At 39.8% G+C, this 27,905-nt stretch overlaps 1 protein-coding gene across 1 annotated transcript; it reads right to left on the bottom strand.

Moving 5' to 3' along the window:
* Window positions 1–189: 189 nt before the first annotated feature.
* Window positions 190–27,905, bottom strand: rpa1 (replication protein A1). Its single transcript, XM_030744376.1, has 18 exons — window positions 27,784–27,905; window positions 27,635–27,684; window positions 27,161–27,208; window positions 26,463–26,541; window positions 26,060–26,168; window positions 25,837–25,925; window positions 25,614–25,688; window positions 23,954–24,071; window positions 22,359–22,461; window positions 22,167–22,235; window positions 21,655–21,847; window positions 19,247–19,383; window positions 17,185–17,333; window positions 10,478–10,607; window positions 8,068–8,244; window positions 6,593–6,700; window positions 6,222–6,308; window positions 190–1,001 (listed from the first exon to the last, which is right to left on the bottom strand). The coding sequence occupies exons 1-18, from the start codon at window positions 27,866–27,868 to the stop codon at window positions 894–896; spliced, it is 1,914 nt and encodes a 637-aa protein (XP_030600236.1). The 5' UTR covers window positions 27,869–27,905; the 3' UTR covers window positions 190–893.

The following is a 27,905-nucleotide window of genomic DNA, read 5'->3' as shown; positions in this document are numbered from 1 at the left end:
TAGGAGATAGAGGGCATTGTGCACCAGCTCTCACATAAATCCCCTGCATGCACCCTGGAAGAGAAAAAAAAAAGGACTAATGTCGATGTTTGCCTTTAACAGGCACAGGTTCAGCCTAACATCAGGTGGCCCACGCAAAAACCGGTTCCACATTAATTATGTACATCACTTAACAGAAACAGACTTTGGTAATGTGATTACGAATCTTTATTCTCATGGCAATCATCACAAGAATCAACAGAATTACAAAACTCATGAAACAGACATCGGAAACATCCACAACACTTATCTACTTAACACAAAATAGAATGTAGTACATTTCCCATTACGTCTGCACTGTGCATGTGTGTATGTGCTTATGCTTGCAAGTATGCGAGAGACTGAGCAAAAAGAGTGGGAGAGTAAGCGGCCTTATCAGGGATGTGCAGGTCCGGCCCTGCCATTCTGAGTGCACGTCGGAGGGTGAAAAGGAGTGCAAACTACTTTGCTGGTCTTCTGGTAAAAAAAGCAGCCACCGCCTCCACATGACAACAGTATACACATGAACAGCTGGCTTACTTAAGACAGACACTGTGGTGATTTCGTTTGTGGCTTACTGACCCACTCTCTCTCCTCTGACTCCACAAATAACAAAAAACAAAACAAGTTCATTTTTGATCTCCATGAAAAAGGACAAAGAAAAGGGTACAAAAAACAATTTCACATGACAAATATGAACAGTCACTCCATTAGTACTCCACAGTCATCATATTAAGGTAAATAAGCAACTGAAGTCCAACTAATTTGCAAGCAAAACCCACAACAGTGACAGCTTTTTTTTTCCTTTTTTTTTTTTTTGGCTGTACAGAAAAAGAAAAATTTGCAAACAAAACAAAACCACCTGTCAAAGCTTCCTAGTGGTTAGCTGCCAGTTTCCTTATGTTCATGATCAACTTCCTGCTATAGTCCTTATGGTCAACAGGCTTCACATCCATCACTGTTGCCTTAATCCTGGATTCATCCTGTCAGAGAGAGAATGACATCTGTATGAGATATGACATGCAAAACCAAGTCAAAGGACAAGACCTAAATATGAATGTAACTATCTATGAATCAACAGCCAACTGGATTGCAGCATTTATCCCATTCTAAATGTTTCTGACAAGATTTTATTAGTCAGAATGACAAAAAAAATCATTATGCAACACATTTAATTACCAACGAGAGACATTCAGGCATTTAAAGCTACAGCCGCCTCCATAGCTGTCTAGACAGGGGAAGGTCATTTCTACCAGGGCCATTATTCTCTACATTTAAACACTGGCTACACGCCTTTTGTCTCCACTGAACCTCTGTTGCTTAAGTAGATGGAATGTAAGCTTGTTTCTTTGGACAGGATCCACATACTTTAAGAAAAAAAAAGTTTTACATCTCAATGCATTGTAAGAGAAATATGAACACACACATATCAAGTGACCCTCAAATCACCCAGTTTTAAGCACTGCAACGTAAACTCTAAAGTCAAACTTGAGGGTCAAACCTGCACAGCCCCGGTGTTCATTTTTTTCATGACGAAAACAAAACGATAACGAAATAAAAACTACCTAAAAATGATAAAAACAAAGACGAAATTAACTGACACTTTCATCAACGAATGAAAAGACGAAAACGCTTGGCGGGGACGACATCCAATCAGAACATTTTATTTTGTGACAGGGCGGGACAAGTTGGGAAAACATCCAATCAAACGCACAGTTGCACAAATTTGCTCTAAACCCGGGAAGGCCACACTAGCCTGTGAATTTTTCAGGCAGAGCAGGCCTACTCATCAACATTTTATTGTTATGCTCAATAAACAAGGTCAGGTAAATAAAGATGTTTATTCAATATGTTTGGGTGTGTATTGGTCTTTCAAGCATTAATAATATTGCATAACTTTTAATAAATGTTTGTTCGTGTAAGTGTGTATAATGACTAATTCGAGGAAACTGAAGAAAAAGCATTTACATCTCACACCCTTTATATTTTAGTCGACTAAATCGACTGTAGAGTTAGTCGACTATATTCTTACACCAATTAGTCGACTAAAACTAGACTAAAACTAAAACTATTCAGATGACTAAACTATGACTAAAACTAAATTACATTTTTGTTAAAAGACTATGACTAAAACTAAATCAAAATTTGCTGTCAAAATGAACCCTGCACAGCCCTGACCCATACTTTCACAGACTGCCTGTAAGTCACACTTTAGCACACGAAGATCAAATGTTTAACTGGAACATGAATTAAAACAGTCAAGTTAAGCTGACATTATCTGATACTGAAAAATGCCATTGCAAATTCACAGCAGGTAAACTCGATCACACTAAACTCATTTGGTTTTTGTCTCACAATAAAAGCACAGTGTTCAGATATAAATGTGGATGTTTTATATAATTATCAGTCAAGTTAAAAAAGGTAAAGTTCAAAGATTAAACACAAAGCAGCTCTGCCTGAACTCACAAAAATGATGGCTTATGCAGAGAGAATTGTGAATTTTGGAGTATCCTGCATCCATCACGTTCACTGACTCTAATGTTGCCTATAGCTGCAAGTTGATAAGTGGGTAAGTTTCAACAAGATGTCTCTGCGTGTCTGTGAATGTGTAAGTAGCTAACATCATGCTGTTGGGAAACCAGCACTGCATGCATGTTTACACATGAGCACCAGCAGAACACCACACACATAAATTTGTTCCACTGTAACCTTCTTCCAACAGCTTTAAACTTTCCAGGAACACTTGCAGCAAACATCCAAGGAAAAATTGCATTTCATGTGGGCAAAACCAGGTATTTTATCTCCTTTACAGCCTTTAAAATGTGAGAAGTGAAGACTTATGAAGTCAGTAAACACTTTCCTTATTAGTTCAAGATCTCAGTAATTACAACACAATATTTTCTTTGTCGCCACTAGAGTCACATAGACCACCCTGGCAACAGGGTATGCTTTGGTGCATGGCTTCTTTGTGATTGGTAAATGTTCAGCTAAAAGCTTCAAGACTGATCTTTGACTACCAACAGGTGATGTCATGGTAGATTTGTTCTTTTATATACAGTCCATGCTTTATCCTGGTACAGTGTTACACCAGCAGTTCCTGCCGAACTCTGGACGAGTGCAACTCATCTGTGGCGGAGTAAAAAGCCAACTGTGCTCAGGACAGTCTGTGTTGGAAACTACTCCACTCCTCTCTAAAAAAAATCAAACCCCTCACCTCGCACTAAAGCCCCTGAACTGTGAGATAAGTGATCGTCACATCGCATCAGACAGAATTTATAAGGGCAAAATAAGGGAGATATCCCTTCAAATCCAGCCATTTCTGTTTAAAAGTGAAGTCGCAGCGGTCAATGTGGGAGAAAAGCTGCAACAAAAACCCTTCTAAGTGCAGTGGATCTACTCTGAATATTACAGCTGAAGGAGATCTGCCGAGTTCCCAAGTAAAAAGTCATGTACTGGCAATATTTAAGAGATCAAACAAATAAAAATTGACAAAGTATTCAATTGACTGATTTGCATGAAAATAAGTTATGCATCACACCCACCTGAAGTGGCTGCACATTACATTTATTTTGATAAATATAATCTAGTTTGATGGCCAAATGAGATTAATAATGGCAACCTGAATGCAGTTTTGGCTTTACCCTTAATGGGACACCAGCTGCAACCCTGTCGTTGTTCTTTAGGTTTAGAATTAACTTCACACTAAGTTGAGTTTTACAACACTTCAAATCCTAATTCAAACAAGTCAATCATCCTCTATTTTAACTGCACAATCATTAAACTTACTGAGCGTGATAATCAGAAAAGAAGCTGTACTTTGGCGATATACAATTTTTAAAAAATGGTTATTTTCCTTCAGTTCATCTGCCCTTCCTTTTTAAAATGATCAAATTATTTAGCATATGTAATAAAAACTTCTAAGTAGTATAAGATTTTCCCATAGTATGTTATAATCAGTGATGGTATAGTTACCTTGAAAAAGTAGTCCGACTACTTATTACTGATTACTCCTTTAAAAAGTAATTTAGTTACTTTACTGATTACTTAATTTTAGAAGTAAGTTAGATTACAAGTTACTTTATTAGTTACTTTCAGCAGCGACCGGTCTTGTGCCAAAAAGTGATCATCTGTGATTCAGATGTTTGTGTATTTTTATGTGTAATGTGATGTTATATTTGTTGTGATTTCTGCAGCCTTTTGAGCCAGATTTCTGTTTAAAAAGACATTTTTTATGTCAGACAGTTTTTACCTTGAAAAAGAAAAAAAAAAAAAAAAGTGCAGCTTCTACCTTGTGATAGAAATGCTGTTTCTCACTCAAAATGACCTGATATCATCCATGAGAGATATGTTTGATATATGCTTCACAGATTATAGGTCAACAAGTCATTTACAGTTGTTTAAATACAGGCAATGATTTTTTGGCAGATAAAGAAAATTGCTGTTTGGCAGACAATCACTTTTTGTCACAATACCAGCCTCTACTACATACTGTAGTAGAGGGTTTTTCAACTTTTTCAGCTCTCCCCCACTTAGTGGTTTGTAGCGAAGTCCAGGTATTTTTGTTTGGGTGCTGGGGGGGCTCCTGCATGAGCCGCAGCTCTGCTTTGCTCCACCTGTTGCGACTCGCTCTGTAAGTTTGACTGCGCCGTGACTCCAGATGTTTCTTCATGTCTGACGTAGTGTTTTTGAAGCTAGATAGCACTTTGTCGCCAGCACAGAGTGCACAACTAACCTTGATGTTGTCATCTTTAGCTGACACAGACTTGCAATACTGCCTGTATTTCAGCTAGAAAACGCGCATCTCTCTCCTCCCTCCATTGTTTACATTTGTGTCGCTGTGCTGTTATTGTCCTCATGCCGAAAACGGGATTTAACTGTCGCATCAGCCAGACGTCACTCCCCGAGACACAAGAAGAAAGCAAAAATACATCTTTGTACTGAGGAAAATGACAAAAAAGTAACGCACAGTTACTTGGATAAGTAACTTTAATCTCATTACTGGACTGCAAATAGTAACGCGTTAGATTACTCGTTACTGAGAAAAAGTAGTCAGATTAGAGTAACGCGTCACTAAGTATCGCATTACTGACATCACTGGTTATATCAGAAAACTCTTCATTTTCTTTAACCAACATTAGAAAATACAAAGATATACTGGCAATGATACTAAAAAAAAAAAAAATCCCTAATTGCTTAAATGTCCAACAATTATCTAGATTGCCAGTGTTTAATTACCTCCTTAGGTTTCATTTGAACCACTAATTCCATGGGCTTCATGCTGCATCTGTGCACATTCACCTAAAAATTCCATGTCTTCCTTTCTAACATATGATATAGCTGGAATGACCTTTAAATTTGCTGATGGTGTGTTTTACTGTCTTACTGGCATTACAGAAGGTAATTTCATTACTCTCCTTATGGGGGAAACTTCATTCAGTTAAAATGAAGAGCATCATTCCCTGAAATATTCCGATGACACTCTTTAGAGGGGCTCCAGCCGAGTCGCACCGTGTTACAATGCACTGTCATCAACTGTTAACCTGCTTTGTCCCATATCAAGCCTATAAAACAAAGTGCATGAAAACATGTGAGAGTATGACACAATGGCTGCATTGTAGCATTAAGAAGTGGAAAATAAACTCAAAGAGGGGGGTTGCAGGTGTCTCTGTTGAAGGAATATGGGGGTTTGGAGACAGAAGCCAATACATGCTTGTAGCAGTGCCATTGGCAGTTAGGATGCTGAGCTGAATGTGACAGACACAGTGGCCCTTTTCTGTGTGTTGAAGGCGGATGCAGCCTCTGGCTTGGCTCCAGACTTCCTGCTCAGAGTCCCAGCCCAATCAATGCTTTTATGTGCTTCCCTCAAAACAAACCTCTATCTGTGTGGCCTACAGGAAATACTGACCGCAGCCACTCTGTGTGTGCATCCTTCACAAAGCCGCTGAAAATGAGCAGCATCCTTGGACAGTTTTTTTTTTTTTTTTAGGAAGTGGTTCTGTCAGTCAAAATGGGAAAACATGACAAAAACAAACTGAACTTCTTATGTTCCCGCTGTGAAGTTTTAGTAGTTCAGGGATTGTGAGGCGCCTCATTTTTCTCTAGATTTTTTTTTTTTTTTAAACTTGTGGTCTGTCCAACACTGTGCTGCAGTGCCAAAACTCTTAACATTTTATCGTATTAATTACCACTCCAGTTTTACTTACATTATACGTTTCCAGCTTCACTCTGTTGCGGAAGACAAAAGTGTTGAAGTTGGCTCGCTGGAAGACCTCATCGAAGGCAGTTTCATTCTGAATTAAAATATAAGTTCACACATTCCTTTAATCAAAAGCCAGTTTCATCACAGTCTCGAGTGCAAAGGAAAGTAAGTATCTGATAACTGAACACTCAAAAACAAGTGCTGTGATTTTTCTAAGTAATTATGCATGGAAGAAACAAAGCACAGCAGGTTTCAGACACATTTGCATTTGTGTACAGAAGTGTGTGTGTGTTTGGGGAGTGCAAAGCTTAAGGTTTAGCTCGTGCCCTGGTCATTTCCTGAGGAAAGTATTATATTCAGCAGAGAAAGTCTCACCGAGTCCTTGAGCTGCCCCAGGTAAGCTGCGTTCTGGCCCAGGATGGCCTCTGCGCTTTCCTGGAAGCAAGTCACCCACTGGTTGTCCCCATAATCCGCAATGTTGGCCTGACGGATAATAGAGAAAACAAAAGAAAATAGTAAATAGAAAGAAAAGTTAAATGCATGACGAACTATTGACCAGTGTAGTAGCTTACATTTTGCACAAGGGTGTTTGATATAGCAGTTAGTGGATAGCCTTTAAACTGCTGGCAAGTCCAGCACAAACACACAGTCACAGTGCTGCGAGCACGCACGCACGCGCACACACACACACACACACACACACACACACACACACACACACACACACACACACACACACACACACACACACACACACACACACACACAAGCTACAGCTTGTGAAGAATAACAATGTCAGACGGTTCTCTCTGCTTTCTTTTGCTCACTTAGTTGTTGTAATTTTTACTTAAAAATGCAGTTTGTTTGCACACCAGCTACGATATGTGACCTGCATTTGCATCTATGTTTGCGTTTCCTGTAAAATTATGGTGCCGACTGGAAAGCTGCAGCCAGTAATCCAACATAACTAACCAAGCAAAAAGGGAATATAACATGTGTCTTCATTACATCGTGTCACAGAAACAGCAGAACTGGAGTTATAAATCTCTAAATTTAATCACAAAGAGCAGATTTGGATGTTTAAACACAGAAACAGAGCCATAAAAGGGGTGGATTGGACTGAGCCCCAGGATATAATAGGCTGTATATGGTTGCGATGGGCATTTCAAGCCAAAAAAGAAAGGAAAAAAAAAAATTTGCTACTCAATTTTCACTGGAAGCAATTCAACTATTGTTTGAAGCTTGCTTATAAATGACTGCGCACAGTCGTGGCAGACTTGTGACATGCTAGCTTTACTTGTCGGACTTTTAATTTAGTTTTTGTTAAAATCAGGTTCCACACAGAACTGATCGTGACTGCCAGCCTTTGGCACGTTACGTTTATCCTATTTATACAGAAGCATCTAATCTTACAACATATGCTGATCTGACACCTGGTAGTTAGAAACGCGTTGTTATACTTTTGTTATTAAATCTGGTTTGCAAACAGCTTGCAGGTGCATTACTGCCACCTTTTGTCACTAGTAGCAAATTACATTCTACCAAGCTCAGCTTTTAAAAAAACAAAAAAAACAAAAAAAACAAACCCCACGAAACAGTAAACCTTAAAGACTATTTGAAAATTTAAAAAAAAAAAAAAAAAAAAAAAAAAAAATCGTGTCCATCTCTAGTATAAGAACAGAAATACTGGGCATTGAGAAGGACTACTCAGATGCCTTAGCAGAAGCATCAACTCAATCTTTCAATGTGTGTGTGAACATTTATATTTGTGTGTGGGCTCATGGATGGCACAGCTTTAAAAAAAAAAAATGCTAGATGCTTTCAGGGTGAACTGACACTGAATCACTTACAGAGAGGATGAGGCGGTACTTAAAGTTGGGGAATTCTTTGTCACACTTCTCGCAGCGAAACATGCCATTCTGCTGGTCAACCACTTTTTTGTTGCAGTCCTGGCTGGGACAGGCCTGATAAAGGCAGTTTTCCTTGCGCAGAAACACAATAGAGGCTACACAGGTGAAGTAGTCTGCCTAAAAAAGGAGAAAAAAAAAATACATAAACAAAAGATAAGTATCAAATAACGTCACTGAGATACACTCATCACTTCTCACTCTCATGACCTTTGTTTTGCAAATGTTTACTATTGCAAACCAAAATAAAAACAGCATGAAATTAACATTAAGATGGTATTTTTGGGACTATGCAGTGATGTATGCAAACAGTCAGAAAGATATTTATTCGCACCAGATGCATAAGCAGCGCTACCAACCAGAATGCTAATGGCCGACACAAATGCCAACTATTGAGGGAGCTGCTGCTTTTGCACGAAGGAGGCAAACTTTAGAAACATGCTGCATGTAAACAGCTTCCAGGAAGGATTCTTTGTTGTCATGGAAAACATCCAGCTTAGTGACTTTTGCCACAGTCACAGTGGAAGGAAACAAATTCCCTGAATGCACTCATATAGAAACCCGAAATGTTTCTATATGAGTGCATGTAGGCCTTAAAGCACACAGCAGATCTTTGTTTCACCCGTAAGTCCGACTGTTTTAGAGTCACCTCTCTCGTACGAACCTCAGCGTAGGCTGTCATAACACTAGGATTCCCCGTGGCTTGATGAAGGATGAACAACAGTGTCTTGGCAAAGTAAATGACCTACTGCCATAACATTTAATTGAGATGTTAGAAAACCATGAAAATGTCCATTATAACTTGGTAAAATTAAATAAAAATGAGAGTAAAGTACAATAAAAATATAATTTTTCAGCGTATTCTTCTGTTAACACTGACCATTATGCTATTATGTGAAATACAATCAACCTCAAGTGTAGGGAAAATTGATACTCAATGTCACTTTGGATAAATAAAAAGCCCTCAGGAGTGAGTGAAATGACAGCGAGAAAATAAGCTTAAAAACCTAATTTCAACACACAGCAAATTTTTTTTTTTTACTATTTTGATCGAGAAAAAAAAAACAACCCTGACATCAACCTCTACTAATTTTCCAAGAGCTTCAATTAATCAAGTAAATACCTCTTTAATTAACGTGTGACAGACCAGTAAGAAGAGGGCAGAAGAACTTGTTTTTCTGGCCCCGTCACCGGCGCTTACAAATGGGATGTCAAGCCAACAAGTGGAGGGTGACCACTTGCTGTCAGAAAGGGCAGAGGAGCAATGTGGAAACTTGAGATTGTGGCACACAAAGACTTTGTGACAGCAACAATTAATTGCAACAAAGTTCGGTGGGTGCGGCCTTGAGAGGCCTGACCCGGTGCCCTTATGTATGGGATGTCTCAGAGGGTTAGAGGACAGAGTAACCTCCTTTGTCAGTACTAAACCTCATCACATGTCCAGGGACAAAAGAAATTTACCTGAACTAGGCTAATATTTACACTGCAGTAAAAAATTTAAGGGGGAGGTCCATGCATAGTCTCAGACTGTCAAGAAAAACTAGGTGCTAAGCTTCCAGCTAGCCAGCACATCAATGCTTGCAGGGTCTTCCACTCATATTTTACAGCCAGTGCAAAACTTGTTCTCCTCGGTGCCCTCATAATAGCTTGTATCTATTAATTGTCCCAATCTTTATGGGGCATTTCCATCATACTGTGATGATTACTAATGTGTTAAATTATGTTAAACTACACAAATTAAGATCTCAGCACAGGTCACATTATCCATTCTGGAGAATTTATACACCTCAGTGAGCTCCATTTCCCTCAACGGCACAAATGAAAAAAAGAGGAAATTGAAGAACATATATTACTTCACTTATATGAGGGCAAGGAATTACATTACAAACGGGCACGGAAAAAAGTCAATGTAGAATCTAATCGGCACCAGAGATAAATGTGACTTTCACCAAGAACATACAACACAGCTATGGAGGGGGACACCCACAATGCAGTGGGATTATGGTGCAGTAGGAGTAGGAACTTAAGCAGGATTTGAATTGTAAGCACACATGCCTGGTGGTGCAGTGCTTTTGTAAGTCACTGATTTTAAAGATTCATCACACCAACTATGAGCTAAAAAAGCCTGACCGGGTGCAATATAGACGCCTATAGAGCTGCGATATGTACCTTGGATTTTGAATAAAAAAATGCAGCTCGACTGGGAGCATTTCATATTTGTTGTTTGGGATTCAACGGCGGCCTTTCACTGTGTCCTTGAATATCTTCAAAGCGGCATCCTTGAATAACAATATTGGGGTTACCGTATCTTTAATGTTTGAGTGTGTCAAGACAAAGCTGTGCGTGTGTGTACCTTGTCTCCGTGTCCCAGATGCTCAGTCTTCACGTCAGCTAGAGACTTCCAGTTGGTGTTTCCTCCCCCGCTGCCACCTTTCACCTCTGTCAGAGACTGTCCATCTATGGCGTGACCCTCCTTGTCATACCTGTGTGGAATAAAGTGAATACCAGTTTCTGCTGATATGACCCCATTCTCAGTTTAACATAGCACGACCCAAATAAATGGTTTTATTGCTGATTAATCTGTTGATTATTCTTCAGTTAATTGCTTGGTCTCCAAATTTGCAGAAATGATTAAAACTTGTACTGCTTATTTTGTCAGCCTAATAGCTCAAAGCCAACACATTTTAAATTCATGTCACAAATAATAAATACAAGACAAACAAAGCATTTTCACATCTGAGAAGCAAATATTTGCACTTTTTGGCTTTATAAATGGCTTCTTTGATCATGTAAATAGCTGCCATTTAAATTTCTGTCAGTTAGCTATCACTGAGCTTATGATTTAAGCTCTGTGTTAGGAAATTCCCTCCAATTTATCATTACAGTCCTTAAACATAATCTAACTCAAACAGGAAAAGGAAAAAATTATAAATTAACTTTAGGTATAGAATTATATATGCACACTCTGGATAATGCAGCGCCACGCAGCAATAACGGTGCATCTACATTAAAGGATGGCAAACATTTCAACTGTTTGAAACGGAAGTGCCACATTTTTACTGGATTCTAAAAGAGTCAGTGGCGTGACAAGCTGTTGAGCGTCTTTTCAGCACTGAGCATTTGGAGTTTTTTTCTGATTTCCAATAGCCAAAAAAAATGTTCAACTTTCACAGTGGAGGAGAAGCAGGAGAAATTCAATACCAACTAACCATCACATCACACTTGTAAAGGTGCTGAATAACAGTGGAGCTAATACAGCTAGTGCAGAGTCTCTGAGGCACTCTCAAGCACTCCCAACTGGGCTTTTTCAGGAGCACACGGCACTTTCAGCTGACAAAAAGGAAGGGGGAAAAAAAAAGAAAAAAGCTTTGGCATACATGCTACCTAAGGAAGGAGGAGTCTCTCAACAGTCTTCAGCCCCAAAAGTGACACAACTTGTGGTACTTTATCAGGTTTTTGTGCAGCTCCTTCTGGAGGCATGAAAAGCTTTATACATATGCAGTTATGGAAAAACATGTTGATGTGTACAACCTGTGGTCTTCCTTTTAAGTAAATTTGTCATGTTAAGTTGATAAAAATATATGTAAAATATTTCGACTTGTCATAACACTGCTGTGCAGAAGCCCACTCAGGGACTGCAGCATTATTCATTTTAAACACATCTCAACCCAGGCAGGAGGCACAATACGCTGTTGTTCACATGACTGTCAACAGACTGCAGGGTGTCCATTTAACAGCTAGCTTACAAAAAAAAAAAAAAAAGAAACTTGTGTGTGAATCTGTTTGTTTGTCAAAGCAGGGATGGCTCATCTGAGAGGAAGGCAGGCTGAGAGGCTTGTGAAATGAATCAACAGCAGAGGGATGGATGAGCTGGCCAGGGTCAGGGCTGTTACGGTGATATCAGAAACCTATTTTCATCCGGTGTTCCCGGTAATTCAGGGAAGACAATAGTAGAAAGAAGGGGGCAAGGCAAGGTAGACTGAGAAGACAGATGGGTGAAGGTAAGCTGCAGCTGTGGTGGGGGAAAAAAAAAAAAAAAAAAAAAAAAATAGCAGTTTAAAACAGCCACGGAGACCAACAGAGCTTAGTAATCTGTTGGCAACAAGGCAGAGCAGGGTACAGTGGGAAGGATGGGCTGTAAATACAGGCAGAGCGTGCTTTGCTCCTGACAGGCATGACTAATTGAAAATATCCCCATTAACAGTGGCCCGAGCAACACACAGGTTATCGATTTCCAGTTCCTCCTGACAAATGCAAGCACTTCCTTAAAGTGGCACCAATTTCTTCACCAGTGCACCCAACTGTATCTGCATCCAATCAGGAGCGTTCACGGGAGCTTTGTTTGACCAATCAAATGACAAAAATGGAGATGCCGCATCTTGGCATGAATTAACGTGTCTTTAACTATCAATACAGAACAGTTTAAGATTTAGATAAAATAACACATAATGCAATAAGAGATCATGTTCACCAGACAACTGTGCTAAAACGTATTTGCATCTGGACTGCCACAATTATTGTGCACTGTGTACAAGTGGAAATAATGCAGTTACAATATGGAAGACAGAAAACGTCAGTCTGGACTGTGACTAAATGAGATGACTGAACGGCTGCATCAGCATCAAGAAACGAGAATAAACCTGACAAAAAATGTCAAACTCTCTACTCTACCTGACAGTTGAGGAAAAGGCAGGAGGGCCTTCTAAATGTGCTGTTGCCACCTAATGGACAACTGAAACTGCACATTTAGATACACAAAAATGTTAATGTGAAGTCTGATTCTGAAGATGATTTTGCAAAAAGGCTGCAGACACTCGCTCAGATGTCTCCGACAGAGGCGCAAAGACCTGAAACTAACCAAAAGGTCAAGATTATTAGTGCTGGGCTGTTACTAAAGGAAAGGAATTCTACAGTAAGGTCACAAAATCTTTTGACAGGGACACCATCTGTATCACGTTGGCTTTAAATAGAGTGCAAAAGTAACAGTTGCAACGCTATTGCAATACAGATTTTCAGCTTTAATTCAAAGGGTTAACCGAAATATATGAAACTCTGTAATTGCAACAAATTAACATAATCATAAATAAACTACTCAACTTGAATACTTTGTCAAGAATCATTTGCGGGCAATGAGTGCCTGAAGTCGACAGCATGTGAACATCAAAAGGATGGGTTTGCTTTGTGATGCTTTGCCAGGCTTTTCGCTGTAGCTGTCTTTAGTTGCTTTTGTTGTGTTTTGGTCTTTCTGCTTAATGCTGCTTAATTGGTCTGAGATTACAGACCATATATAAAAGGATGGATGCAGCCACAGTGCTGTCACCCATTGCTTTGGACTCTTTCCTTTAAATGCTCACCATGCACAGAAATGATGTAGGAGCTCATAATCCATCACAATTCATTTCCCATAAAATGACAAATATGACCTTGATAAGTACAATTTGGGTGAAGGCCCATTAGGTGATCATCGTGTGCAAGTTGGATTAAATTCTGACCAATACTGTTGCAGAAGTTGAGATTCTTGGGAATTGGGGACAGACAGATGCCTCGCCATTGGCCTTTTGACTAGATGAGCTAAAATTGAATACAAGTCTGTTGGGTCATAATATATTTTATTTTCTTTAGCTTTATCTCATTGTACTTATTTGTTACATTTTTAACTGCTTCAAATCTTATAAGCTACACAGATACACCCTTAATAAATTGTTCTAGACTAAACATCCATTTTCATGCCTTGTGCACACAATGACAATGAGTTGAATCTAACATCTAAAGTTGGGAATACTAACATGGAACTCAATGGGAATTCAGACGCTTTTGGAGCCAGCTTCAAGTGGTCACTAGAGGGACTGCAGCTTTTGGCACTTGCACGTTGGCTTCATTTTTCTGTCCCGGAGGCTGCTTATTAGTTGAGACTTAACGTCTTCTGAAAAATATTTCACTTCTTTCCCTTTAAAAGCTCCCAGGCTGTGTTAACATTATGTTTTGGGTTAATGCCCATCTGTCCTGTGAAGCAAGTCTGGCCTGCTGCATTTGGCAGAATCTGAGCAGACAGCATATCTCTATAGACTTCATAATTCTTTGGGGTTTTTGTCTTCTGTCATACAATCAATAAACAAAGGTGACCGAGTGCCACTAGAAGCCAACCATGCCCATGCATCACGCTGCCTCTACCATATCTTACACACAATGTGCACCTCAGATTGTGAGCCATTTTTAGGCTTTTTCATAGCCTCTCTTACCACCATTCTGGTTTAAGATGCTCTCAGTTTAATTTATCCAAATAACGCTGCTTTTTTTTTTTTTTTTAAAAGCAGTCTTACCTGAACTTCTCGTGCTGACGATGTGAAATGTCTATTTGCATGAGGTCTTCTGTTTGTGGAAGTCTTAATTATCCAAATATGTGAAGTGTTCCATCTTCATCACTGTTGTCTTCAGTAGACATTGTGAGAGTCACCAGCAAGTCCCTTTTTTCTCAAACTGTATCTGATTATCGATTTGGTAACTGTCTTGCCGTATCTCCACTGGAGTTTTTTGCAGCAAAGGGTGATTCAGTTGCATTAAGTGCTCCTCTGGCCACATGTTTTGGGCTCACAGCAATAATTCCAAATTTAAATGCTATGCATGGACTCAAATTCAAAGTTTTTACCTGTTACATAAAGAAATATGACAAATTTGTCTATAAACAGCTTTTAAAACAATTGTCCAATTACTTATGATCACTTGAAAATGCTGGAGCTTCTCATTAAAGAACTGTAATTGTCAATCCCTTCCTCTAATTTGGATTTGAATACCCTTAAATTAAAGCTTGACGTCTGTACTTCAAGCTCAGATTCATTATGTAACTAGCTTGAATGTATTTTGGTAAACATGGGAAATAAAAACCGTCAGTATTCAAATACATGTGCCCTAAACTGTATTTTTGTCTCTCCCAGATTAATTAGTGTGCCAGAGGAATGCGACTCAGCTTTCTATATAAGCACACAAGGCAAGCACTGAGCAGCACCGCTAATATGCTGCATGAGTTTGAGACAACAGCTCACCAAGGATAGACTATTCATTTGAGGAGGTCCCAAAGGTCTGCGCCAAAACACAATCAAATTAAGATGCCTCTGCAGGAGTAAAACAATGATGTTTTAGCAGCCCGGGCACATCGGTTTTTTTTTTTTTTTTTTTTTTTTTTTTTGGCTGACAGAGAAAATGCTTTGGATTATTCTGTGAAAGATTAGAAAATATAATTATCAAAAGATTAATTTAGAGTTTAATTGTTTTTCTTCCCTTATCTACATTTTGTGAAATTCATATCTCAGGCTTCAGCCTACAGAAAGAGAGAAACTAATTGCCTGTAACCATGGCCCAGGTTTATCAACAACACAACAAAATATATATTACATTTCACAGCTATCAGTCATTCAACAAAAAGAAGAAATCTAATGAGGTATTCTCTCCATCATCTTCACAGCTTTAGACAGAAGAGGCTACTACTTTCAGACATACTACATAATGATACGGTCTTTGTCATGGTTTTCAACTGGATGGAGGAAAATGAGTCAGGACTGGCATCTTTCCATGTGTGAGAAGGGAAGAAAGTGTAAGTGTATAAAGTCTGCTGCAAGGGTCTGGAAATGAGATTTAAGGACTTCATGGCGTACATGTGAAAGAAAGTATAGGACCCAGGAGTGATCCTGATGATGCCTGACTTCACAGGGGTTCAGTGTAGTTGGCATTCGGAGAAATGAAACCTAAGATATTCAGAGAAGCCAGCGGCTGCTCTAAAACTATCAAAGAAATTACCATCAGCCTATACATTAGATTAAAAAGCCACCTTGAGCATAATTTATCGTCTGCTGCCTTCTCACCTGCGAAGGCGAGTCCCATTTCACTGCTCCGATTATGCAGATCGAGTCCTGAGTATTAATACCTGCAGTCACATTTTATAAAGCAGAAGAAAAGATTCCACCAACTTGTCACAAAATAAATTTGAACTGTTTAGTGCCTTATTTCTTAGTGTAGAGCAGACACTGCTATTGGAAGGTAAATAAATGAAACCCTTTGGATACAATCGATCAGCCGTCCACTCACAAACACAGACATCTGCCTTCGTATCAGTGAGGAGGGGTCAGGCACAGCCTGCTTAAGTAGGATCAATAGAGAGGACAGATCCATCAGTGTGCCACAGTGCAGGAGTAAGGTTAAGTACCACCCCCCTTAGTCCATGTGAGCACTGCCTCATCTATCAATCATGTGTCAACTTAAACACGAGCTAACGCACAGCCTATAAAAATGCCTCCCCTGCCCTCACCTCTTGCACAAAGTGCATAATTATTTCTAGTCATGTTGGACACTGGGGAATAATTGAAAAGCTGGCACATAATTCCAAAAAATGATTTAAACTGGTTAGTATAGTCTTCTATAACTCAGCATTTGGCTGCATAACTCCTAATAAATTCAGCTGAGCACAGCTACATGCGCATAAACAGCCACTCTGTTCTATTGAAGACAAAGACATTGTGGCTAATTTCTACATAATCTTATGTGTTCAAGTGAAAAAATAAACAAATAAAAAACATATATGCCCCACATAGCCAGCCCTCCCACCCAAACACACACACGAGAACAGAAATGCTACAATCAAAATAATCACACAGAAATGAGTCTGGATTTCGTTTCATCTGGAAAGGCGATTAGAGGAGTAAAAGACGTATTTTCATAGATTAAGTATGATTTCCATTTATATCTAATGCTTCACTAAAGCGCACCCCCCCCCCCCCCCCTCCCATATTGTGGCTAATGGGGGAAAGCTAATCTTGATAATGAGAATCAGTGTATGCACTCTCACAACTTGGGAAATGGAAGCCTGCCTTTTAAATCCGTCGAGTTCTTCTTCTGCAAACGTAATATTTGCATGCATGAAGCAGTCTTTCAGTGGATGAAATAAGTAAAGCCTTACGGCAATAAATGTATACCAGATTTTACACTTGCTATAAAGCCACTTTGTATGATTCCAAGAGCACACAAGCAATTTTATACACTGCATTATCTATGAAACTCGAGCCCACTTACCAGCCTCTGAGCTTATATGCCTCAGGGATGTCTGGGTTGATCATAAGTGTGCTGCTGAAGGATGCAGAGAGTGACCGGCCTCCAAAGTCTGAAAGCTTTGCCCCCTTAATGGCAACAACAGGCTGTCCAGCGCCGTCGAACTTTTCTGCCTATGACAAGAAACAAGTAGTGTTACATTTGCTTATATTTGTTTGGATTTGATTTCTCCTTCTGTTATGCAGACTGACAATATAAAAAGGTTCATAGGTTTTTGGACAAAGACACAATTTTTGTAGTTCTGACTGAAGTAGAGACTTCCAGCTTTAATTCAAGGGGTTTTTAAAAAGTACTGTAATAACCGTTTAGGAACTACAGCCAAAAGTTGGGACGCTTTATAAAATGTAAATAAAAACAGCACAGAAAATAGAAAGCACATCAAATTTGATGGCAACTTCAGGTCTCAAGAAAGTTGGGATGGGGGCACCAAAAGGTTGAAAAAGTGGTGCTAAAAAGAAACAGCTGGAGGAACAGTTTGCAACCAATTAGATTAATTGGCAACTGGTCAGAGAAATCTCTGTGCGCAAGGGACAAGGTAGAAAAATCAACATTCGATGTCCGTGATCTTTGGGCCACAGGCATTAAAAACTTCATGGAAGTCACTGTATGGGCTCAGTAGTACTTCCAGAAATCCCTGTCTGAACCCCATGCCATCTACAAATGTAGGCTAAAGAAGAAGCCATATGTGAACATCCAGAAACACCACCGTCTTCTCTGGGCCAAAGCTGGTTTAAAACGGACTGAGAAGTGGAAAACTGATCTGTGGTCAGACAAATCGAAATTTTAAATCCTTTTCGAAAAAGATGCATTCACTGTACTGACGACAGATTTTAAAGCAGCATATCCTCCCACCCAGACGATGTCTTTTTCAGGGACGGCCTTGCACATTTCAGCAAGACAACAGCTGCACATTTGGAGCATCATGGAAAGAAAAATACAACAAAGGGGACCCAGGACTGCCGAGCGGCTGGAATCCTCCATCGGACGAGAACGAGGAAAACATTCCTCCCCTAAAACTCCTGCAACTGGTCTCCTCAGTGCCCAGACGTTTCCAGACTACTGTTAACTGTTTTTTTGTATTAACACTATAAAAAGTCGAGGAACTACTGAAGTAAAAATAAATATTTGTACAACATTTCTACAGTCTATAGCCAATAGATGTGGAAATGTTTTACTAAAAACCTAAATGTCAAACTCGTAGTGACAGCAGCAGGGGGGGGAAATAAATAAATAAAAATCAAATGTCACACTTAATTTTCCTTCTAACAAGAAAAAAAACTAAACATTCGTTATTCAGCTGAGAAAACCAGCAGAAAGAGGAGTGGAGTGACAATAAAGCTTTCAGATATAGGGGAAAATATCTCCAACTCTTGTTTTCTGGCATTTCTATTGTTCTTTATAAACTATACATCTTGTGTAGTTCACCGAGTCCCTCTGGAGAAGGGGGGTATCTGTCGAACAAATACAGGGAACACTGTGCTTCTTGTCTGGAGGAAAAGGATTGGTGGTGAACTCAGCGCAGTCCCTCTGAGCCACAGGTAAAAATCAACTGCAAGAGCACGCTTATTTTATTTCACAGTGACAGGAAACTTAGTAACTTCAAATCTATGTCCCATCACGCAACGCACACACCGCTAAATCAGCTCTCAAAGCTGTTGGAACTGTGACCACCGAGTGCACCAAACAACCTTTTTAATTCGACGCCTGAAATATAATTCTCACCAAAAACGGAAGTTCCACAGAGGCGGCATTTAGTGGAGACGTTTGCCTTTCAGGTGTCTTACGTTTGCCTTTCAGGTGCTCTAGCTTTAGGCCAGCATCAGTCATATACAGTAACTGATTCAACCTCAGGAGAGGTTAAATCCTCACTTTAGCTCAGGTGATGATTAATATTTGGAAAAGTGCTCTAAGAAAGCTTTAACATGCTGATGCACTGCAAGCCCGCTATCGACTTTCACCCATTTTAAAAAGTGCCACACACGCGTTCCATTGCACATATTGTTCTTTATGTGAAGTTCATACTCACTTCTTCTCCCCACAGTGTGACAGTCACCACCTTCCCAGACATATCCATCAGGCCGAGTGTTCTCTTAGACACTTCGCGGTTGGACTTAGTTGTCAGCCGGGTTATGTCATCCACACTCTTGCACACTCCAATTACATCTGTGACGGGATACACACAGCAGAGAGTGCGTTTGTTTTTCTATTCCCCATCTGACTGATTCACAGCTTACAGCAGAGGTACGAGTACCTGGATTGTGTTAGATCATGCACATAACGTTTAAAAAATAAATAAAATATAACAAGCTTCAATCATCCGGGCACACTGAGCACCAATAAATACTGTATCTGATTTTTGCACAAACACACTCACAGCCATACACAGGTCATTCTAAGTCCCACGGATTACAGCACAAATTGACACTTCTGAAATAAGTGACTCATTCATATCAAATCAGGTGTCATCACACCTCACATGCCAGCATGCCAGGAAGTTACATCCATAAACCAGGGGTGGGGGGGTTTAATTGGCTAATGCAATCAAGCACAGTAAACCTGGATTTGTAAAAGTGCAACAGTGGCATCTCTGACATCAGTCATCTTTAAACTCCAACCCCCAGCTACCGGGGATTTTAAATGCATTTAACCATTACAAAATTTCTTGATGCCACCTAGCAGGCAGAAGTTACTCAAAAAGCAATTTCCATTAAAAGAATTACAAGCCTGCTCCTTATTACACTGCACTTTACCTATGACAGCAGGTTCTCATTTTCTCACCATAGGGCCCAAAGTCAATCTGCACTACAGGCCATTACTGTCATCAGGTTTATTAATACCACTTTTATCTTCCTGCTCGTATACTGTAATTACCTCAACCTCCCAGCATATCCAGTTCTACTTTCCACTACAGACTTTATTCTCAGCTTATGATAGCTTATTATTGGGCGCTCGGGAACGCCCCCGTCGGAGCTTGGCTCCGAACGTCGACTGGTTGATTTGTGCTTTTTGTAATGCACAGTAGCTAAGAGAAATGTAATGCGTTAAGGCCTCGCAGAGCCCCCTGTAGTTCAGTCTACTTTGTTACTGAAAAAAATTACATTATCACTCCCCCATGCGCTGCGTTATGCAACTCTGCTCTCTTGTTTAGTTTACATAATAAGAACAACAGAATTAATGTTTCATGAAACACATTGGGAAAACATCATTTTACTTCGATGTATTATCCTACTAAAGCAATGCGGCTTAGGAAGCCTTAAAAATCACAATCAAAGGGGTTTACACGGGTCCATTCTGAATAATCAAGCTCAGACCAGGTGGCTTTCTCAATTCCAAACTGTAAATGATTTAAAGTAATGTAAGTAAAGGCTACATGTGCTCCATTAATCCTTACGTTGCGTTTTAAGAAACATGTTATCTTTCATTACAGGTGTAGCAGGCTACTTGCAACATTTTGTACTTTAAACTGAAAAAAGTTCAGCATATTATTTTAATTTAGGCATTTTTTTAAAAAACAGTGTTAGACATTCACCAGGCAAAGAAGGCATCTTAAATTTGGACACAGAAGTTTGCACATTTATCACATTTACCACATGGTATAAGAATACTTGAAAACCAAGCACAATTTAAATCTACGAGTCTCAATTTTGGGCTTTGTGTCTTTTCAGAACATATTTTAGCCATATTTCATTTAATTTAATGAAAAAAAAAAAAAAAAAGACATCCTGATGTACATGTACAATTTTTTTTTTTACTTTTCTTAATTGCTGGTTGCACCCAGTCCCTAGGTGAGGTTGCTTCTCTTTGTCACAAACCATTTGTCTGATGAAGGTCTTGCAACAATACAAATTAATATATTTCTCTATGTGTGAAAATGTGTGGGAGCCTGTCTGCGACCTTTGACGCACTCGTCCCTCTCCTTAACACCCATCTCATGCAATGAACGTCCAAATTTTCCTCTACATTTTTTGGGGGAATATAAGGAGGCGTTAATAAGAAGGACGGATATTTTCTGACAAGCAGAATCAGCTGAACAGATCTTGCTTCACCATACATTTGTGAGGACTACGGGTTAAATTTTTTTAATATTTTTATTCAGCCCTTCTTAACAGCATTGCACTTGGAAGGTTTCAATTTGACAGCTTCACTCACTTACTGCACTCACTATTTCACTGCATATGCCTATAGTCACCTATTAATAGCCACAAATTTGTGCTTAAGAGGCCTGCATGCTGACAAATCCAAACTTAAACTATCACAACACTCGTTTTCAGCAGGAACATCAGACTTGAGAGTTTTTGCTGATAAGTCATGAGCTGCAGGCTGTTTATCAGTTTGTCTCAAAATAAACGAGAAAAAACTGACACCGTTTTGTGGGACCTTAAAGATGTGCTGGGCTCAGAAACTCCTGGACAGATTATTACTTTTGCTCCTTACCAACGATAGCATCTTTGTCTCTGTTCTCCAAGTCACCAATAGAAACAAAGTCACACTGCACCATGGGAACATCACAGCTGTCTTCACAGGGGATAACGGTGGACTCGCCATTGAGTGTCATCTCATAGTCGTTCTTTACTGATGTGTACTGCTTGTTGGCGATCTTAAGGGAGCCCCTGGAGATGTAGTAGACCTGGCCCACACAGATAGATGAACCACATGTTAATCAAAGTAGCATTTCACCTGACTGAATGGAGCAAACAAGATAGGACTTCAGACAGTCAGCGGGAGGGGGAATCAACAAAGGCTGGCAGATGATCATAAGCAGCTTATTGTATGGGTACAGTGAAGCCAGATGACTCATTCATAGTCTCTGTGGTTTTAACTCGCAAAGTACTGGCAGCTGTTGATAGCACAATCTACAGCCAAATCTGTCTTTGACAGCACAGTGAAAGGCAGCTTTGGCATAACAATTAGGACATATTGAATCATTATCTGGAGGAACGTCTCACCTTGCCGACCTCAATAAGACTGTAGAACTTGTCCACCTCTTGGTTAAAGCCAGTCACTCGTATCTCTCCCTGTAGTAAAATATGAAATTAAATATAAAAATATATTTAAATATAAGATATAAATCATGAGCTTTAAAAAAAAAAAAAAAAAAAAAACTTAAAAATTAACAGTAAGAGTACAACAACACTTACACTCTCATCGACTAGTTCCATGGAGAACAGTTTGCCATCACCCCGAGAGTTGCTCCATGTACGAATGGCGCTCTTGTTGGTTACACGAGCGCGGATCGTCCACCTATTGGAAAAAGACCAGCGTGAGTTTATTCATTTCAGCGTTCTTCACTTTTACAGCACCTCGCGAGCCCAGATGTCAGCTTCATACACATGTATGTGATTCATCCACTTGCTAATGCGACCTTTTAAACATCTGCCCCCTAGTGGCCCTTTGCATAAATGTCAATGAGCAACAGGCTTTTCAGAGACATTTTTATTACCATTTAGAGACAAAATAACAGATGTACATTGATGAGATTAATGATAAGTCAATGAAGTCAGCATTATGAGCCGTGCGTTGGCATTTCGCCATAAAATTTAGTCATTGGTAATGTTATTACTGTGCTGGCTGTGGGAAACAGGACAAAGAGGTTTACATTCACAACAGTGTCAGTCTCCTTAATCCATTTTAAGGCTGAAACTGACCTTCCAAAACATTTCCAAACACTGTCATTACAGTGTAGAGTGTGAGTGACAGAATCATGACCCTCAATAGAGTCATAATTACTCCCACCATTTATCCGCGCTTCACTGAATTTATTCACTGACATTTGGAGCACTGGGTAGAAATCACATCGCATCAACACCCGCTTTGTTTCAATGAACTAGTCAGATACCCCATACCACTTCTAAATCAGCTGCTAGGCGCCAGCCAGGGCAGCACAGCTGAGGTAATCTACAAGAAGTGCCCAGCGCCATTGACAGCACGGCACCCATCTCTCCCTACCCTGCCTCTCACATGGCAGGGGACGCTGCCTCGTGTCCAAATACATACTTGAGTTAGGCTATTCTAAATTGGCCATAGCTGTGATGGCTGTTGAATGGCCTCTGCGTTAGCTGTGTGATAGACTAGCGACCTGTCCAGGGCATGACAGGTGTCTCACCCTATGACAGCTGGGATAGGCTCCAGCCCTGCGATGACCCAGAGTTGGATGAGCAGAAGAACATAGACGGATGAGGAACAGAGAAACATGACTAAATTCAGCCATATCATTGTTCTTCTGCAGTCTTGGATAAGTAGCAATTACGAGCCAACGTATACAAGTTCATTTCAAGTAGTTAAGGTATTTAAACATGGATACAGTGTTTTAGTTCAATTGAATCTATATACCACCACAGTGAATTTAAAATGAAGCATTTGAAATATAACTGAAGTGCATAACTTCTGATTTATTTAAGGGAGTTTAGCAAAAAATACTGCACTACTATTTAGGAATTTTCAAGCTCAAAAATACTGCAATATTGACTGAAAAGCAGTTTCAGTGCATACTGTCTCCTAGTTTTCTGTTATTTCATGACAAACAATATATCCCAAATGTTGAGTTAGCATTTCCCAGCTGCACTGACAAACAGCTGGCTTAATGATGGCCTCCTTCCCTTGCATGAACACTTCTTTCGATGGCATTCAGTTGTTTTCCTTTGTTTTGTTTTATGCATGTAATGCCTTTTTTACTGTACCTCAGATATCGAATATACAGCGTTTCCACATTAACATGTGGCTGGCAAACACTCACTTGGACTGGTAGGGGTTGAGGCTTGCGATGGGCACCCCTTTGGAGCTGCCCCCTGGAGTATTTGGCATAACAGATGGAGCCTTCTTCCCAAATTCTCTGCTTAAACCTCTGTTCACTGCTGAGGGAATGAGGAGAAAAATAAATGATCAATGAAGAGCAGTGATGGAGAGTCAAGAGAGAGGCACATACATTATTCATCAGAGACAAATTACAAAAATCCAGTTTCTTTGGAATGCAACTGCTTGATCACTGTAATTATCTCACATCATGAGAAAGTTTCAAAAAACAACAAAAAAAAAAAAAAAAGAACCCACTGACTTAAAAGTAAATTTACCATCACTGACTCTTGAGACAAGCAAGCAGGAGCAACTCAAACAGGAAACAAAAATCCTGTCAAGCCAAGTTGTTGGAGATGTGTGATCCAGCATTTTGGTGAGAAGGATGATTCACATTTCACAGAATCAGGGCAGAGTGTGAAATGCTATAACAAACTGGAGCCGCTCTTCCCCCGGAGAGCGCTGCTGCCTGACTTTAAGATTTTCCGTTTGAACAAGCGCTGCACATTTGATTTGTGTGCGTCTCACGCGGAGGATTAGAGTTCAAAGTGTCCACTTAAGTCCTCCCACTTTGCCAACCACTGCACTTCTGGTAATTAAGCCCCCAGATCAAGCAGCACACACAGAGAAATGAACAATGACTGTGCTGATGAGGAGGGTGGTTGTCACAACCTCAATTCCCACACGGCAGATTAGAGGGATGAATACCTGCTATCACACACTGGAAGACAGCAAAACCCTTATGATAGCTGGACTGCACACCTCACCTGGTCCAAGTTATTTGCTATGCTGTGATATACTGCTCATCTCTGCCAGGATCAAGTGACAGTGTTTCAAAAAAAACAACAGTTCACTCATCTCTTTCACACTCTCCTGCGAGTCTGTGTGTTGCTGCATGTTTGTGCAGTAGTGTATTCAGTCAAAGGGAGATAAACGTGGTGATTGACACACACAGGAACACTAAGCTCTCCATCTAGACAGGCTCATGTAGCTGTTGAAGTTCATGAAACCATATAGTAACATGAAAAAAGACAGTCTGGAAGACGTGTCAATAATAAGGCATCTGAGGAAGCCAAAAGAGAAAACTATTTCACAACAGGGTTGTCAAAATTACTTAAATCCTAGAAATCTGTGGGTCACCCAGAATACTGTAAGCAACAGAAAAATGCTGCCACCTGGTGGAACTTTATGTACTACATGTTCACACTGTTTTGTTTTGTTTTCTGTCAAGAGTCATAAACCCATTAAAAAAAAATAAAAAAATAATATATAGTGTGATACAGAAAAAGGTTCTGATGTCTGGATAGTTTCCTCATTTATAACAACTCTGAGTGGGGAGAATTTTTCTCTAACTCCACCACCTGGATAGTTGAGTTGGGGGCATGGCTGCACTGACTGACAGGTGTACCGACACAGGCTGCTGAAGTCGACTGTCTCCTAATCCACTACACCTAATCATTAAAACTTTGACCTTTTCACAGCGTGTGTAGAGTCTGAGCCTTTTGGAGCATTTTAAATGGATTATCTGACTAATATTATGGTGTGCTTTGTGCTTCAGTTTTGGTGAGTGAAATTTTCAAGCTTAAAATAAACCTTTCACTCACCTTCATTTCTGTTCTGTGGCTGCAGTGGAGGCCGGTTTTCAGGGACTGGAGCCGACTGCGGGCCTTTACTTTGCCCTGTAAGGAAGACCTGATATTAGTATTAGCCTGCAGTAACGCTGTGACCCATTATCTGTGACTAATGCATCTCTAAATTACTCCCACTTCATAAGCATATTCACTGAGCACTGCTGTAATATCAATTAAGTATATTTTGAAGACTTACCCTCAGCGTAAGGAGTAGGGTCTCCTATTCTACCCGCAACATCTTTCGCAGCCTTAATGACATCAATTTCCAAAATGATTACGACTCGTCTGTAATGAGACATGTCCATTAACAACAGGAAACAGCCTTCTATCGCACATTTATTCATGTTTAAGTGTCTTAAATGTCTGCTTGCTTCCATTAATTAGAGAAAAATCAAGAAATGTGCAGAAAATGTGAATACCGTCCATCCTTCAATATATTGGTCACATGTCTCTTCAAAATGCAGATGCAGTTTGGGGTCAGTGTGTTTTCCTCAGCCATGTGGTTCAGCTGGGTGGAGAGCATGAATGCTGCAGAAATGAAGACGATTGAGAGAAGGAAGTCAGACAGGAGTAACCCAGGTTCCTCTACCAAAGCAGCTCAGCCTTTAACACTAAGCAAATAACTAATTCAGTGGCACATATAATGGGGGGAAAAAAAGCCAACTAAACCACCCAAAGAATGCCAAACCACCTTTACTGCACTACATTTAGATTTCAGATCATAAATCTTTCAGAACCGATAGAAAAATCTGGTTCAGGAGCAAGCGTGCTCATTTAAAACTTCAAAGCAAAATATATACAAGTGAATAAAACAAAGCTTACATGACAGAGTGTGCTTCCCATCGCTCATCATCACCCGAAAGCGAGGAGGACCGTTTCCTCCATCGAGCTTGCGAATGTTCTGAAAAACAATTTATTAATCAAAGTGTTCAACACACTGAAAAAAACCACCACTCAGTTTGACTAATATTATGTCCCTTTATATATTTCCACATCCTATGACTGCATTCAAACTGTATCAGTGATTGCCTATCATCCTGTATCCCAGCTGCTTCTACAGTGAGATGAATTAAGTTAGGCTTTGTTTTAGAGAGTCTTTCCAGTTATCATTGCAAGTCACCACCCAGAGAAAAGTTTTAAGTAAATTAACAGTGGATTTGGCTGCAGCTTTTCACTCCTGTAAGTGTATGCACACCTATCCTATTAATGTATTTAGGTTACACTAGTTATGAGGGCTCAAAATTGCTGCAAAATTTTGACTCCACGCACCAAGTAAGTATTGTCAGGAATTGCAAACTGGGAAGCGATCACAGCATGAAGGTAAAATCTTGCATGGCTCAAAAAAAAAAAAAAAAAGTTGACTGCGAGGTGGGGACCACTGATTTTTCATATAATTAATAGTTTGGTTTGCAGAAATCATCCTAAATCTGATTAAAACAGATGTGGTTGATGAAATTACGAATGGAGGAGAGAAGGCATGTCAAATTATCTTTATTAACTGTAAAAACGATGCAACTCACCACCAGCTGAAGCACTGCGTCGCTGACACTGTTGCCATTTGAAAGAGCCTATGAATACAAAGAGGTACAGATAAGAAACTCAATACTCAATACAACTATCCAGAAAATACCAAGAACAAAATCTCACTTTTCCCACCTCGTTTCTCTTCAGTTCTTTTTTCTTTTTTTCTTTCTGACCCTTGTGGTGTTGTAACAAGTCAACTTCCCCACTGCGGGATTAATAAAACCTATGTCTCTACCTCAGTCTAAAGTACTAAAGGATGCAAACGTTAATAACTGCTAACATCAAATTAAGCTAGCACTGAGCAACGTTTGAAGTTCTAATTACAGCGGATGCAAAAAAAATATGCAAACAAATGACCGCACCACACTGCACAATTATGTAAACGGCGCCAATTTACATTCAGCTTCAGCAGTTTTTAGTCTTAAAATCAACGTTAAGCTTAATTGTTATGCTATAAAGTTAAACCATACCTCTATTGTGCCCTCGGAGAGTTTCGTCATGGCTGAAAAAGGTGATTTAGCTACAAAAAAAATCAAAAATGTAGACAGACAACTCTGTACCACTAACACTGACAGTAAGCAACAAAATTATGACGGTGGCGCCAACAGCTTGTACCTACCCGCCAAGTGCCATATGTGCTCGCCTCGGTTTCCGCTTCCGTTTGCAGATCTGACTTCAGTTTTGCGTTTTTCAACGCCGTGCATCAGCGTGCCTTGTTCGGCACTAAAAACTGACCTGAGA

Source organism: Archocentrus centrarchus, chromosome 13 (genome assembly GCF_007364275.1).
Source record: "Archocentrus centrarchus isolate MPI-CPG fArcCen1 chromosome 13, fArcCen1, whole genome shotgun sequence".
Taxonomy (NCBI): Eukaryota; Metazoa; Chordata; class Actinopteri; order Cichliformes; family Cichlidae; genus Archocentrus; species Archocentrus centrarchus.
The sequence above is the reverse complement of the archived record's forward strand: the minus strand, read 5'-3'. Positions and strand labels throughout refer to the sequence as shown.